Source organism: Notolepis coatsorum, assembly GCF_963971535.1.
Source record: "Notolepis coatsorum genome assembly, chromosome: 5".
NCBI lineage: Eukaryota > Metazoa > Chordata > Actinopteri > Aulopiformes > Paralepididae > Notolepis > Notolepis coatsorum.
The window spans coordinates 105,518,866-105,535,970 of record NC_140169.1 but is presented as its reverse complement, the minus strand read 5'-3'; the positions used below and the strand labels follow the sequence as shown (position 1 = coordinate 105,535,970).

At 44.8% G+C, this 17,105-nt stretch overlaps 1 protein-coding gene across 1 annotated transcript in view; it reads left to right on the top strand.

The window, feature by feature from the left end:
• Window positions 1-17,105, top strand: part of LOC311228302 (forkhead box protein N3-like) — a gene marked incomplete at its 5' end in the record, with an annotated part of 161,922 nt that overhangs the window by 132,067 nt on the left and 12,750 nt on the right. Inside the window, one exon of the mRNA XM_084314210.1 lies at window positions 14,899-14,957. Within this exon, the coding sequence (XP_084170336.1) occupies window positions 14,899-14,957 (59 nt within the window). The remainder of the gene's footprint in view (window positions 1-14,898; window positions 14,958-17,105) is intronic.

Below are 17,105 nucleotides of genomic sequence, written 5' to 3'. Positions count from 1 at the left end.
GAAGCCAGCATAGCAGTCTGGGTAGCTGTGGTGGATAAGATAAAGGAACACATATACATTTGGAATTTCTGACGTTGAATGAAGTAGTGGATGTATAGCCCACGTGGGGGTCTTGTGGGGGGGGGAGCGAGCAAGAGCCCATGTATTGTATTTATAATTTGTATCTCTTTTAGTCTACTTTCATTCTGATTTAATTACTGGACTGTCATTATTGTTATTATTTCTGTTATTGTCCTGTGATTTATCGTTGATTATTACTGTTACTGTATTGTTTGTCTTGTTTCATGTAAAAAAAGGGAAAATAAAAACATTTGTTAAAAAAAAGACTTTGTTAAGTTCAAGGACTAGAGGAGAGAGAGAGAAAGAGAGGGATAGAGAGGAGGAGCCTACCTTTTGTCTTCCAATCCGTATTTTAATGGACCATAATATCTCACAGCACTCATCCCCCACCAGTACTGTAGCTCACTCTCAATAGTAGCATTATGGGAGTCGGTCGGTCGGTCGGTCGGTCGGTCGGTCGGTCGGTCGGTCGGTCGGTCGGTCGGTCGGTCGGTCGGTCGGTCGGTCGGTCGGTCGGTCTGTCTGTCTGTCTGTCGTCTGTCTGTCTGTCTGTCTGTCTGTCTGTCTGTCTGTCTGTCTGTTTGTCTGTCTGTCTGTCTGTCTGTCTGTCTGTCTGTCTGTCTGTCTGTCTGTCTGTCGTCTGTCTGTCTGTCTGTCTGTCTGTCTGTCTGTCTGTCTGTCTGTCTGTCTGTCTGTCTGTCTGTCTGTCTGTCTGTCTGTCTGTCTGTCTGTCTGTCTGTGTCTGTCTGTCTGTCTGTCTGTCTGTCTGTCTGTCTGTCTGTCTGTCTGTCTGTCTGTCTGTCTGTCTGTCTGTCTGTCTGTCTGTCTGTCTGTCTGTCTGTGTCTGTCTGTCTGTCTGTCTGTCTGTCTGTCTGTCTGTCTGTCTGTCTGTCTGTCTGTCTGTCTGTCTGTCTGTCTGTCTGTCTGTCTGTCTGTCTGTCTGTCTGTCTGTCTGTCTCTGTCTGTCTGTCTGTCTGTGTCTGTCTGTCTGTCTGTCTGTCTGTCTGTCTGTCTGTCTGTCTGTCTGTCTGTCTGTCTGTCTGTCTGTCTGTCTGTCTGTCTGTCTGTCTGTCTGTCTGTCTGTCTGTCTGTCTGTCTGTCTGTCTGTCTGTCTGTCTGTCTGTCTGTCTGTCTGTCTGTCTGTCTGTCTGTCTGTCTGTCTGTCTGTCTGTCTGTCTTCTGTCTGTCTGTCTGTCTGTCTGTCTGTCTGTCTGTCTGTCTGTCTGTCTGTCTGTCTGTCTGTCTGTCTGTCTGTCTGTCTGTCTGTCTGTCTGTCTGTCTGTCTGTCTGTCTGTCTGTCTGTCTGTCTGTCTGTCTGTCTGTCTGTCTGTCTGTCTGTCTGTCTGTCTGTCTGTCTGTCTGTCTGTCTGTCTGTCTGTCTGTCTGTCTGTCTGTCTGTCTGTCTGTCTGTCTGTCTGTCTGTCTGTCTGTCTGTCTGTCTGTCTGTCTGTCTGTCTGTCTGTCTGTCTGTCTGTCTGTCTGTCTGTCTGTCTGTCTGTCTGTCTGTCTGTCTGTCTGTCTGTCTGTCTGTCTGTCTGTCTGTCTGTCTGTCTGTCTGTCTGTCTGTCTGTCTGTCTGTCTGTCTGTCTGTCTGTCTGTCTGTCTGTCTGTCTGTCTGTCTGTCTGTCTGTCTGTCTGTCTGTCTGTCTGTCTGTCTGTCTGTCTGTCTGTCTGTCTGTCTGTCTGTCTGTCTGTCTGTCTGTCTGTCTGTCTGTCTGTCTGTCTGTCTGTCTGTCTGTCTGTCTGTCTGTCTGTCTGTCTGTCTGTCTGTCTGTCTGTCTGTCTGTCTGTCTGTCTGTCTGTCTGTCTGTCTGTCTGTCTGTCTGTCTGTCTGTTATTATAATAAATGAGAACTTGTTCTCAATGAACTTACCTGGTTAAATAAAGGCTAAATAAAATAAAACGTGTGTGTATCTGCGTGTGTATCTGCGTGTGCATATGTGTGTGTGTGTGTGTGTGCACATACATGTATGAGTCCAAATGGACGTGTGTGTGTGTGTGTGTGTGTGCATGTTGGGACGTATAATTCATTCATCCCCAACATTATCAAAACATCCAGGGACTTTCCATTAGACATGCACGTGTCTACTTCTCTTTTTGTGTGTGTGTGTGCGCGAAACGAGGCAGAGAGCATGCTGGGTAGTGGGTCAGCTCCCCGGCGCATTCCTTCACACCCCATCAACATCTGGACCCGAGGAGGAAGAGAGAGAGAGAGAAAGGAGGGATGGAAGGAAGGAGGAGGGATGTGGGGGGGAGCACTTCTCAGGGGAAGAGGAGAGTGGGAAATGGAGGAATGGAGGGGGGGGGGGGGGGGTAGGCAACTGAACGGCCGTCTGCCACGAGTTAGCTGCTTTCTCTCTCGCTCGCCCGCCAGTGTGGATTAATGCGCCACGTTACCTCGGCAACGGGAACGCCGCCATAGCAACACATGGACTATAAGGCAGGTGCACCCGCAAAGCTATTTGTTGCCTAGCAAAGAGAGAGAGAGATAGAGAGAGTATAGGAGAGAGAGATAGAGATAGAGAGAGTATAGGAGAGAGAGAGGCATAAATATAGACAGGCATGAAATGAGCAAATAATTGACTAAATGAAAGCAATGCATAAAGTGTAGACATAAAATTTGTATAAAATAGACAATAATCATAAAATAGACAACATGCATTCATAGTTACGTTATCACAATTGACCTACACGTCCTATAAATTGATCAATAATACATTAATTAACAAGTTGCTATAATACTGTATCCAGCTTATATGATAGTATAGGAGAAAGTGAGCGAGTATAGGAGAGAAAGAGTATAAGAGAGAGAGTATAGGAGAGAGAGGGAGAGTTAAGAGTATAAGAGAGAGAGAGAGAGTAGGAGAGAGAGTATAGGAGATAAAGAGTATAAGAGAGAGAGAGTATAGGAGAGAAAGATAGTATAGGAGGGAGGGAGAGTATAGGAGGGAGAATTGGGGGGGGGGGGGGGGGGCAGGCTGTTAGTGCAGGAAAAATATGTTATTGCCGTGGCAACCCAACGTGGCCGCTCTCCATGGCAACAGCAGGTGGCTCAGGGCTGAAAATTTGTTTCTGTTGTTTTCCTTTTGGCTCTTTTTTCTCTCCTGTGATGCATCTACTTTGCTTTAAGTCAGTTTCCCCCTCCTCCTCCTCCTCCTCCTCCTTGCATCTGAAGATGTCTGAGTGATCAACAACACAATCCCCTTAATTCAGAAGCTTAGCAATAACATGAAGACACAGCTCTGGTTACAAAGACGGCTCTTCTGCTGTGGCTGAGTGGTGTAATGACTGGGGTTTAGTCCTCAACAAGTACTGTGTCTCCTCCCTTTAATAATAGAGTTGGATGGATGGATGGATGGATGGATGGATGGATGGATGGATGGATGGATGGATGGATGGATAGATAGATAGATAGATAGATAGATAGATAGATAGATAGATAGATAGATAGATAGATAGATAGATAGATAGCCCCCCCTGCCTGTTTGACTGCCTACCTACAGTATGTATATCTGTCTGTCTGTATGTCTGTATCACTCACTGTCTTGTCCGTCCAACCCCTCTGACTGTCTGTCTGTCTGTCTGTCTGTCTGTCTGTCTGTCTGTCTGACCCAGACACAGCTCCATATAGGCTGACAAGCGGTAGACCCCAAGCCACGCAGCGGAGAGAAGCCCCTGGTCAGAGAGAGAGAGAGAGAGAGAGAGAGAGAGAGAGAGAGAGAGAGAGAGACAGGTAGACGGAGAGAGAGAGACACAGACACAGGAAGGTAGACGGAGAGAGAGAGAGAGAGAGGTAGACACAGACACAGGAAGGTAGACGGAGAGAGAGAGAGAGAGAGAGGTAGACACAGACACAGGAAGGTAGACGGAGAGAGAGAGAGAGAGAGAGAGAGAGAGAGAGAGAGAGAGGTAGACACAGACACAGGAAGGTAGACAGAGAGAGAGAGAGAGAGAGAGAGAGAGAGAGAGAGGTAGACACAGGAAGGTAGACGGAGAGAGAGAGAGAGAGAGAGAGAGAGAGAGAGAGAGAGAGAGAGGTAGACACAGACACGGGAAGGTAGACAGAGAGAGAGAGAGAGAGAGAGAGAGAGAGAGAGAGAGAGAGAGAGAGAGAGAGAGAGGTAGACACAGGAAGGTAGACGGAGAGAGAGAGAGAGAGAGGTAGACACAGACACGGGAAGGTAGACAGAGAGAGAGAGAGAGAGAGAGAGAGAGAGAGAGAGAGAGAGAGAGAGAGAGAGAGAGAGAGAGAGAGAGAGAGAGGTAGACACAGGAAGGTAGACGGAGAGAGAGAGAGAGAGAGGTAGACACAGACACAGGAAGGTAGACGGAGAGAGAGAAACAGAGAGAGAGCGAGAGAGCAGTGAAGCATGCCCTCTAATCGGGTGCTGAAGACCACTCAGCCTGGAACCCCCCCCCTCTCTCATTCTCTCTCTCCCCCCTCTCTGTGTGTGTATGTGTCTACCTTCCTCCTCTCTGTCTACCTCTCTCTCTCTCAAGCTTGAAAGTGTGCATAGCACTAGGCAAAGGGTGAGAGGAGAGGTGTGTGTGTGTGTGTGTGTGTGTGTGTGTGTGTGTGTGTGTGTGTGTGTGTGTGTGTGTGTGTGTGTGTGTGTGTGTGTGTGTGTGTGTGTGTGTGTGTGTGTGTGTGTGTGTGTGTGTGTGTGTGTGTGTGTGTGTGTGTGTGTGTGTGTGTGTGTGTGTGTGTGTGTGTCCTCTGTGTGAGGAATGCAGTCATTAGCTTCCTCATTAGTGCTGTAACGATCAGAGAACCCCAGTGTGTGTGTGTGTCTGCATATAACTCCTTGAGTGTGTATAATATCCAATGATGTTTGCATGTGTGCAAGGTTGAGTGCATCTGCATACAACCTCCTCTGCATGAGGGTGTATATATGCATATTGCAATGTGTTTGTGTGCAAGTGGACATTGTTTTTTGTATTTGTGCAAGTATATGTCAGTGGTTGACCGATATATTAGTCGCACGATTATATATATATCAGGCATATATTGGCTGTTTTTAAATATCTGTATAAAATTTCCAGTATCGTCCCGTCGATATTACCATCTTTTGCAGCTCTAGCAGACAAAATATGAATGCCAGAGCGAAAACGATGGTGTCATTATGAAACCAAGAGATCACAGGGAATTCGTCGATACCAATCAATCAATAGTTTAGGTTACCTGCAAAGGGGTTAAATAAGGCTCCAATGTCCACCGATATTTTGAAGGAAAAAAATTGATAACTCCATGTTTATTTAGGCTAATATTAACAAGTGCAAACCTATAGCTGTCATCAACCGGCTAAGATAGCTAGCTAATATAGCTATTAGTGAACTGAAGTCCAACAATCTTTTTATCAAATTCAAAAGATTTATCTAAAATCATCATATGGGCATTCTTCTCCAAAGCTGACCACTTCCTCACTGAAACAACAATCAATCTAAGTAATCCACTGAAATTCTGGAAAACGACTCCATGCATTGTTAGGGACTCGCAAAACATCTCTGATAAGGCTGAAATGCTTGGCTGTTCGAGTCTCTCAACACTAATCATATCATTTCTCCTGCTGGTTGTTCCGATGGTCATGTTACGGTGGGTCAAGCCTTCAGTTTTAATCCGATTACTGTTTCAGATGTGCGTAAAGCCCTCAAACTCTTAGATAGTAGAAAATCGGCAGGTCCTGATAACCTGGAGCCTTACTTTTTAAAGCTAGCAGCTGATTTTATTGCACCACCTCTGACACATCTTTTTAATCTTTCCCTGGAGTCCTGGGCCCTCATTCATCAACGTGTCTTACGCACAGATTTGTGCTTAACCTGTGCGTACGACCATTTCTAAGAGTGGGATTCATCAATTTCAACTTGAACTTGACTTCGTGCTTATGTGTACGCACAGCTCGGAGCACACTTAGCTGACGCCCAGTGGTAGAATATATTATTACAACAAGGAAATGAGCTTCTGTGCATTAGTTTCAACACTGGCATGTTCTGTATGAACCGTAATTCATTATAGTTCATTGTAAAATAGCAACAGTAGTGTAATTATGGTCAAAACCCTATAAATAGCATTTGGAATAATAGATCTTTCTCTCAGAATGAATGCAGCATGGTTTATATAGCGTTATCGGAATATACGGGGTGTACTGACTGACTGCGCTCCGCGTAGCTCAACTCGTTATTATTTTGCGCACAGACCGCAGAAACACAGGAACGGTTTGATTATATTTAAAAGGCTTTACGTTAAACGAAACAAGTGGAATTTCGAAGCTTTAAGCAGAATACAAGTCATATGAACACCCACGATATAGTGTTCTTCCCCTTCCTACTGTATAAGAAAGAATAAAAAACGCATTGCAATGACACCAGGGTGTATGTGTATTTTATACAACGGCATGCAAATTTCTCGATTCTGATTGGCCATTTACACGTCTTTATTGGCAACAATCCACGGTCCTGGGCTCAGGACCCGCCCACAACCGAATCACATATCACTCCCCGGCTCACTCCGGGAGAAAACAAGATCGCGGACAACAAATGGATATGTTGATAGCACCATAACGACTAAATATGAAGCGATTCTGTCAAGGGGAATGTGTTAGTCCTTTAAACAATGTTGGATGATGTAATTGATGGGTCTTGAGTCAATCTAGAACAAAAGAAAAATCGCGGATTGATTGATTGATTAATTGATTGATTTAAATTTCTACTTCCTTCCCACTGACTGCAGCGTTCACTCTCACACTGTCCGACTAGAGCTGCCGCGATTACCGCATTACCGCGGTATCGCTGTTACATCACGGCCACCGCAGAGTAGGCTGAATACCGCGTCACCGCTGTTTTTTATAATAATAATAATAAGTTACCCTCCTCTCGTTGGGCTTGCGGCTCTGCAGATATACCCTACTTCTCTATCGAGGTTCCAAGCGACCCTATTGGGTACCAGAAAAGTCACGTGAAACATTGCAGACCACTGATTGGTCAGAAGAGAGACGCGTCACACGTTGAGCGTCATGCAGTGTGTTACCACCAATCGGCAAGCGCGTATTAGGTTTTTACTTCCTGAATGTCAGCTGATCACAACACGGCTAATAACGTTAGCTTTAACTCTCCGCCGAAGTGGACTATCATCGCTCCTAAGGAGTACTAAACGAGACATAATGATTTTACTGTCTGCAACGAATGTTATAATAAAAGCCCTTCGTTCTATACACTTGTCTGATTGAAAACTTTATTAACAGACCGCAGAATGGGACAACTCAGCACGCTCTGAGCAAAGAAAGGAACTGAGATATGAATAGAGTATTGCTTGCCTTGCTATTGTCCGGTAAATACGCTGATGTTATTGAACGTATAACTATATAATGTTAATGCCACAAAACGAATGCCTTTATTATAAAGTAGTAACTTTATAGTAATAATAATAAGAAAGGGTCGGGGGGGTTAGGGGTAACCACCCCTGCCCGCGACACCGAGTGAACGGCGCACGACCAGAGGGGTAACTTCAAATCCGTGTTTCACTTTCAATAACTAATGCGTGCCTGCCGAATCCCAAACAATATTCATGCTGCAAAGTCATCCTCTAAAGATAGACATTTAGACTAGAGGCAGGCTATATGCTATAAAGAGTAGACTACTACTAAAAAAAAAATGCATTCAAACTTTTTTTTTTATTTTTTTTTGTGCATGCGGTAATAACCGCGCGGTAGGAAATATTTAGCAAATTTGTGCGGTAAGGAAATCATCAATACCGCGGCAGCTCTATGTCCGACGCTGGCGTACCCACAAACACACACACACACATACACACACACACACACACACACACACACACATACACACACACACACACACACACACACACACACACACTCCTGTCTGCAACAGCGGGGGAGTCAGACTGAGAGAGAAGCAGCGCTGTTTTAAGTGAGCATGGTCTATTGAATTGATTGATTGGTTGATTGCTAATTTTATTACTGTACCCCTGGTTTCCAACTGGTTAAGTTTAGGCTAAAAGAAATAAATAAAAAAATAGGGCGAAGAAAACGTTTTTTTCCTATAGGGCAAAGAAAACGTTTTAATTTGTTTTACCTACTTTATATAGAAGCATCTAAGAATGAAGTTCTATGGAAAGTAGGTCTGCATTCCCTTAACAATTGTGTGTATTGAGCCGTACTGTATTGTACCCATTCTGCATCTGGTAATAAAATTTTCAATCAATCATTCCAATAATACACAGTTGGATGTGTTAGTTGGTTGGATGCACTTCAAGCTGCTTCCACATGAGGCAACTTCTCTCAATCATTCCAATAATACACAGTTGGATGTGTTAGTTTGGTTGGATGCACTTCAAGCTGCTTCCACATGGAGGCAACTTGTCTTTTTTGTAGTTGTGGGAACTACTTTTTCTGGCGGATGGTTTTTTCAATAAATCTTCGATTAATGTGTGTTTATTGTATAGAAATAAGGTTGGATGAATCTGGCAGTTGTATAAAAGCTTTACACCACTTGTAGTCGTGATTTGTGACCAATAAACCATGCCTAGGGGGGTCTAACAACCCTCGGCTGCGCCTCGGGCCTAACGACCACCCCTAGGCATGGTTTATTGGTCACAAACCACTCCTGCGCGTGATGTAATGCTTAAACAAAACCCTTGCAATAATGTGTCTTCAATGAATGAAAAGCATACATGCTCTGGACACAGAGCATATCGTGTGGGTGATATGACTTGTATTATGCTTACAGAATTCCACGTATTTAGTTTTACAATGTCAAAGCCTTTTAATGTAAATCAAAACGTTCCCGTATTTCTGCAATCTATGTGCAAAATAATAACGAGTTGAGTTCTAACAAAGAACATATTACATGCTGGTATGCTGATAGAGTAAACTATTATATGAATATGATATAAGGTATACACTGGTCCGTCGCATACACTGGTATGCGCAAGTTACTGTTGCATAATGTAGGCTATGGCTGCTATTATATGTAATTCATATAGGCTACCTAATAGTATATGATTTTTAGAGGCATCTATTTTGTTGTCGGTAATACCGACAACAAAATAGATGCCTCTAAAAATCATATAGCCAATCGAACACAACTAATAAAGGCATTCATATTACAGCACGGTTATAATGACACACAACCAACGCCAAACAGTGGTCAACGAACGGTCTTTATTAGTATTTTGAGCTGTCCAGGCAGAATTGCAGCAATGGTCTTAGGGAGCCGTTGATATCTGACATCACCGTGTACAAGTCCGCCTTTTATTTATCCCATAACACGCGTTGTGTCTTCTTGGTTCGACAGCAGTGAACAATCTCCGTGAAGTTTCTCAGAGTTCCGCTCGGGTCAGTCCATTATTTCACATCCCATGGGGGGTGTTTCATCACTTTCATGACCATAATGGATAATCATGCACGAGCATTGACGGTAGAACAAAGAGGTATTTATCAACACGGAGGAGCATAGAACCTGCGTACGCACGGTTGATAAATCCCAATATTTCTGTGCGTGCACAACTTCTAAATTCTGTGCTTACGTGTGGAAATAGAACATTTTCTAAGTCACGTTGATGAATGAGGGCCCTGGACTCAAACTAAATTCCTCACATATGGAAACCTCCTTTTGTTCTTCCCCTGCTAAAGGGGGTGACCCTACTCCTGTCCTGAACAACTATAGGCCCATTTCTAAAGTGTCTGTCCTGGCAAAGGTTCTGGAATGCCTTGTGAGTGAACAACTGAAGGAGTTCTTATCTACTAACAATATTTTATCCGATTTTCAATCAGGTTTCAATCAGGACTCTATATATAAAACCTTGCGTTGATCTGATATGTCTTTCTCCCGCGATCAAAGTTATCTGTGGACTCTTGTGTGTGCTTTCTACCGTTGGCTGCGGTGCGGGGGGGGGGGGGGGGGGGGGCGCCCCACTACGAGGGCCATTTCATGTATGCACAAGGAGATATAATAATGATAATCTAGCGTTAATTTCAGGATGATTAGATAATCAGCCGAAAAATTACAACGTGATGACTGGATTACACTAAAATGCCTTTTTCTCGTCTTTTTCCTGGAATTACTCAGAAGCACCCAAAACTATACTCTATTCAAAACGGTATAAAACGGAAATGTACAGATGAAAAAACAATCTGTTTTGGGCATGTTGACTGGAAGCAACTCACTGACAATCGACGGGTGTATTAGACCTATAGCTATAATATAAGATATATTTTAAGCACTCGCAAATGTCGCAGTCTAAAACTATATCCATTGAATAAAGATCTGGCGCTGAAGGGGGATCAGCGCCCCCTGCTGCTGGCGGTCAATGTGTTAACATATACGTCTTGATAAAAATTTCTCGAATGCTAAATTTCATTTATATGCCGATGATACTGTGATATCCTGCTCTGCGTCTACAGTACATTACATCAGGCTCTTTGTCAACTTGCTTTTAATATTGTACAATGTACCCTGTGTGACTTAAAAAGTTTTGAATGCTGACAAAACTAAACTTATGGTGTTTTCAAATGCTAAATCCAAGCCATTGAGCCGTCCTTCTATCGGCACTTTTCAGGGCTTTGAGATTGAGTCTGTATCTCAATACAAGTATCTAGGATTTATAATTGATGAGTATCTTTCTTTTAAGCCTCACACTCAGCAACTAGCTAAAAACTGAAGTTGAAACTGGGTTTTTTTCTCCTTCAAGGCTAAAACGAGGCTGGTTGCTGCCACTTTTATGTCTGTGCTGGACTATGGCGATGTTATATACATGCATGCATCCTCGAAATGCCTACACTCGCTGGATACTGTACCATGGGGCGCTGAGATTTATCAAAAAAAAAAGTCCTTACTCAGTCACCACTGTACTTTGTATTCTCGGGTGAGATGGTCTGCCCTGTCCACCCGCAGACTCAACCATTGGCATATCCTTATTTATAAGGCTATCCTTGGACTGCTGCCAACTTACCTACAGATCCATTCTCCAAAAAAGTATGGGCAGTTATGGTCTTCGTTCCCAGTGATTATTTTTTACTACTGATCTGGGAAAAAGGGCGTTCAGGTATGCAGCTCCCTCCACCTGGAATCAGCTACAAAACCTGAATTAGCATGAGCTGGTCTCACTGGTTGCATTTAAAACACTTTTTTTTTTTTTTATATATTTTTTTTTTGCACAAATCTCTCCAACATTCCAAACATCTCTTTCCACATCATCATATTCAATTTCCAGGATTTGCCTTTTTCTTTTTTGTAAGAACATACAAAACATGTAAAGGACTCATACAAATACATTAATAACTGACATGGAAAATAAAAAAAGACTTACGAAAAAAGAAACATACTATACTATACATTATGCGTATACATTCCTGATATATATACCTTGCATGTAGACCGAACTACCTTCGAGCAGGTATGTGCTGCATCCTCTATCGGGATGCCACCCTTCTCCATATTGCATGTGAGAGAAAGCGCCCCAGACATATGCAGTTGAGCATGATAACATGCATGCACGCATGTCTCCGACACATGTATGTGGGTACGTGTATCACGTAAGCATGTGTACATGCCTCATATGTGTGTGTGTGCATCTTCCTGGTATGTGACTGTACTCCTATCTCTTGTGTGTGTTTCGTATCCATGTGTGCCTCTGCCCCCTATGTGAGTGTATATCTCAGATGTGTATATATATGTGCGTCTCAGCTACGTATGTGTGTGTCTCCTATATACATGTGTATCCCCCTTATGTGTCAGTGAAAGCTTATATTTCAACTATGTGTATATGTAGGTATGTGTATGCCTATTTCCTATAAATGAGTATGTGCATGTATGTGTGCCCCTGACGTGTATACCTTATCCTTGTGTATATGAGTGTGTGTAAACCTATTATGTACACATATGAATATGTGTAGCATTTAAAACACTTCTAAGTGATATGGAATCCAGCACATCTGGCTGCAGATGTTTGTCCTTGTTTTTTTGTTTTAATTGCTATATGTTTGTTTTTAAATGGTTTTTTGTCTGTCAACTTGAAATTGTAACTGTGCTGCTGCCTATCTTGGCCAGGACGCTCTTGTAAAAGAGATTTTTTTTTTAATCTCAATGAGACTTTTCTGGTTAAATAAAGGTTAAATAAAAAGATATATATATATATAATATATTATATTGGCCGTCTAAATAAGGGCAATTGAAAAACCCATGTTGGTCGGCTGTTTATATCTGAGTGTCTCTGTGTCTGTATGGACTATGGAGTGTATGTGTTACTCTGCTCCACATGTATATGTGAGTGTTTAAGTATGTCTACATCATATTTAACCATGCGTGCAAGTGTACATGCGCTGTGTGTGTACATGCGCTGTGTGTGTGTGTGTGTGTGTGTGTGTGTGTGTGTGTGTGTGTGTGTGTGTGTGTGTGTGTGTGTGTGTGTGTGTGTGTGTGTGTGTGTGTGTGTGTGTGTGTGTGTGTGTGTGTGTGTGTGTGTGTGTGTGTGTGTGTGTGTGTGTGTGTGCGAAAATAAATGACTGAATATGTGTGAATGGGGCCCATTGGTGGCGGGGGGGCTGTCATGAGAAATTACCCCGTGGACTACAGCAGCGAGGCTGTAATTCTCAGCGGTAATCACAGGGAATAATGGCAACACTGGGTCGCCTGGGAATCTAATCACTATAATCAGAATAGCTAGCTTATGGGCTCAAATTCCATGCCTTCGCTCTCCGTGGCGCTCACTAAAAGCCCACAGCGCTGGCTGGCTGGCTGACTGACTGACACACATTGATCCAAGTGACCAAGTGTCTCTCTCTCTTTCTTCGTCTACCAATCTCTCTCAGTTCAACTCTATATGAGCGTATTGCAGAAGCCACAAAGTATAATGCATTTAATCAACGTTAAAATACTATATTTGTATCGGTGTATTTTACCTGTTTTTGGAGCCCTCCTGGGTAGTCGCACTTCAGAACGGAGCCACAGGGGGAAGGGGTTGAAATATTTACTTCTGAAATGGGACACCCCTCGTTACATCATCAGTAGTGAGATGATGTAAAGGATTTACATATTTCTGTAGTGATACGTATATATCTTGCCGTTTATTAGTTTATTTGTTTGTGCAGGGCCTAGAAACTTCACCTACAGTGTAGCTCAACATATAATAATGATAGGCCTACATATTTATTGTTTGTATCAAACACAATATTTACAGCATATTTTGAGATTACGTTAACACTTTGATTGCCTAAGGCTAAATTCATTATATACCATAGGTTGCCGGCTCTATTTGTCTATGGAGAAATTCCCCTTCTTTGCAGGGCTATAACTTTTTAAATTCTATTGCTACATTGCCATTATTAGGGCCCATTCAAAGTCCTATATGTATTGTTCATGGTGTAGCAACGTTAAACTTTTTCATTCACATATTCATAGTAAAGTATGGTCTAATGTATAAGTATGTTTTCATCTCTTTCTGCAGCTTTCTCCAGAACGTGATCTATAGCCCCAAATGCATTGTATTGATGATGAAATACAGTTTTATGGCAATCGGGGCGATATAAAAAATGTCAATTGGACATACTTCTAGGATGATCTACGTATGATCTGATGATGACCGGATGGGCGGGGGATCGTTTATAATTCCGTGGGCAGCGTTATATCATTCATCTAGTGTGGGTCATATGTTCATCATAACAGTTTATATGGAACACGTTCAAAAATAACGCTGAATCTTACCGTAACTTCCTCGCGCCGTTGGACGATCAGCGTGGTGTAGACCGTTTTCGATTATGGGATGTTTATCCTGATGAACCATTTCCAGCTTGTATAATACTATATACGTCCAAATCATGTTGTTTATTGAGTTAGGGCGAGCGATTGATCATCCAGTGTGTTGAGATGGAGTCCGGCTACCGGACGCGAGTGCCCGGAGCTCATATGGATGAGCACTTCCTGTTTGGGGCGCCCCTCCCTCTTGGCCGATCTGCCGATCGGCCACCAGATGGCGCTCTCGAACCGTTAGACAGTTGGTGGGAGCCCACCAGCACATCTCAGGGCTCCGGAAAGAAAATATGATTTCGATCACAGATTTTTGAAATATTGATATCAAAGACGAGTTACGGCGTCCTCGGCACCTTTAGCATGGCTCTGAATGACGTGAAAAAGCGTTTTCCGGCAATCAAAGTGTTAATTGTGTGCCTTAAAAAAAGATGTTTGAGAGAACAAGCCGCACAATTCAGCGTTTTTCCTCAACACCTGCGAGTTACAAGACGCAGCTGGTTCTCCGTGACCAGACGGGCCTCTCTCCTACATGTTGACACTGGGACCGGCGCTCTACCACCCCGGCCACAGAGAAAAGGAACCCGCACTGAGGGGCAAAGGGAAAGGTGTTGTGCTAAATTCTGCAAAAACCAAACAGGCAGATACAGTACGTACAAAATATACATATAACTACAGAAACATAAGTCCTTTACGTTCTCCCTTCCACCCCTCTGTTTCAAGTCAGCATCTGAAGACACTCTGTTTGAAGAGCTACTTGACCGCTAACCCTCACTCCACCAGAGAATCTGAACACCCTACATGGCCACGTGGTAGGGCCAAGTGGTAGGGCCAATGGGATTGGGCCTTAATCTTCTTCTCTCACACTCATCAAATCAAATGATTGACCATTTATTCTCTCTCTCTCTCTCTCTCTCTCTCTCTCTCTCTCTCTCTCTCTCTCTCTCTCTCTCTCTCTCTCTCTCTCTCTCTCTCTCTCTCTCTCTCTCTCTCGTTATCTCACTCTCCCTCCCTCTTTCTCATTCTCTCCCTCTCTGTCTCTCTCTCTCTCTCCCTCTCTGTCTCTCTCTCTCTCTCCAGTCCTCCGCTGTGGTCGGGGAGTCCCTTCTTCAGAAAGAACGGAGGGGTGCTCCTACAAGGTACTGTACCTCTTCAGTGTGTGTGTGTGTGTGTGTGTGTGTGTGTGTGTGTGTGTGTGTGTGTGTGTGTAAAATGTGTAAGTGCGTGCTTGTCCTCTCTCTCCCTCTCTTTTTTCGGATGCCAACTCCAATCATCTCAATTCCAAATCCTCCCTTTTTGGAGACGCACCTTGAGAATACAGAGAGTGCTGAGTTCTGACACTTGGCGCCTCGCCAGTGGAGGGAGGCTCTTCGGGGGCGGGTTTTGAAAGCAGTCAAAATAAAATAAGAGAGCGAGAGAGAAATCTCTGCTCTGAATCAGAGGCTCAGCGAGGGAGCTCCCCCTGTGCGACTCCTGCCTTCACAAACACACACACGCACGCACGTACGTACACACATAAAGACACACACACACACACACACACTCTCTCTCCCTCTATCCCTTTCTCTCTTTCTTTTTCTCTCCCTTCTTTTCGCACTTCTGTCCAGCCTTCTGTCTCACTTTCTTTCTCATTATCTCCCCCTTCTCTCTATCTCTCTCTCTCCCTCTATCTCTCTCCCTCTCTCTCTCACTCTCCCTCCCTCTCTCGCCCTACCTCTCTCCCACTCTCTGTCTCTCTCTCCCTCTCTCTATCTTTCTCTCTCTCCCTATCTCCCTCCCTCCCTCTCTTGCCCTCTCACTCTGCCTCATTCTCTCTCCATCTCTCCCTCTCTCTGGGTCTCTCCCTCTCTCCATTTATCTCTCCCTCTGTCTTTCTCTCTCTCCCTCCCGCTCTCTCTCACCCTCCCTCTCTATCCCTCCCTCCCTCTCTCTCACCCTCCATCCCCCCTTCTTCTCTCTCCCTCTCTCTCTGCCTCCATCTCTCTTTACCTCTCTCCATCTCTCTCCCTCCCTCTCTCTCTCTGTACCTCTCTCTCCCTCCCTCGCTATCGCTCCATCTCTCTACCTCTCTCTTTTCCTCTCTCCCTCCATCCCTCCCTCTCTCTCTCCCTCTCTCTCCTGTGCTCTCACCCTCCCTCTCTTTTTCTCTCTCCGTACCTCCCTCTCCCTATCTCCCTCTCTTTCTCTCTCTCCCTCCCCCTCTCTCCATACCTTGCTCTCCATCTCTCTTTATCACCCTCTCTCTCTCTCCCTCCCTCCCTCCCTCCCTCTCTATCACCCTCCTTCCCCCTTCTTCTCTCTCCCTCTCTCCTTCCCTCTCTCTCTCCTTCCCCATCTCACTCTCTCCCTCCCTCTCTCGCCCGACCTCTCTCTCTGCCTCCATCTCTCTCTCCCTCCCTCTCTCACTCCCTCTCTCTCCCTCCCTCTCTCCCTCCCTCTCTCTCTCTCCCTCACTCTCACCATCCCTCTTTCTCTCTCTCCCTCTCTCTCTACCTCTCTCTTTCTACCCATCTCTCTCCCTATCTCTCTCCCTTCCTCCCTCCCCCTCTCTCTCCCCCTCCCTCTCTCTCTCCACTGCTCTCTCCCTCCACTGCTCTCTCATTACCTCCCTTTCTCCATCCCTCTCTGTACCTCTCTGTCTACCTCCCTCTCTTTCTCTCTCCATACCTCTCTCTCCCTCTATATCTCTCCCTCCCTCCATCCCTCTCTCTCCCTCACTCTCTCTCTCTCTCCCTTGCTCTCACCCTCACTATTTCTCTCTCTCCGTACCTCTCTCCCTCCCTCTCTCTCCCTCCCTCTCTATCCATCTCTCTCCCTTCCTCCCTCCCACTCTCTCTCCATCTCTCCCCCTCCCTCCCTCTCTCCATCTCTCTCTGTACATCTCTCTCACTCCCTCTCTCTCTACCTCTCTCTCCCTACCCATCTCTCTCCCTATCTCTCTCCCTCCCTCTACTTCTCTCTCCCGCTCTCCCTCTCTCTCTCCCTTCATCTCTTTCTACCTCTCTCTCTCCCCTCCTCCCTCCCACTCTCTCTCTCCCTCTCTATCCCTCCCTCTCTCTCTCCACCTCTCTCTTCCTACCTCTATATCTCCATTTTTCTCTCTGTACCTCTCTCTCTACCCCCTCTCTCTCTCCCTCTCTCTCCATACCTCTCTCTCTACGTCTCTCCCCATCTCTCTCCATCTCTCTATCCCTCCCTCGCTCCCTCCCTCTCTCACTCCACCTCTCTCTCCCTACCTCCCTATCTCCATCTCTCTTTTCTACCTCCCTATCTCCATCTCTCTCTCC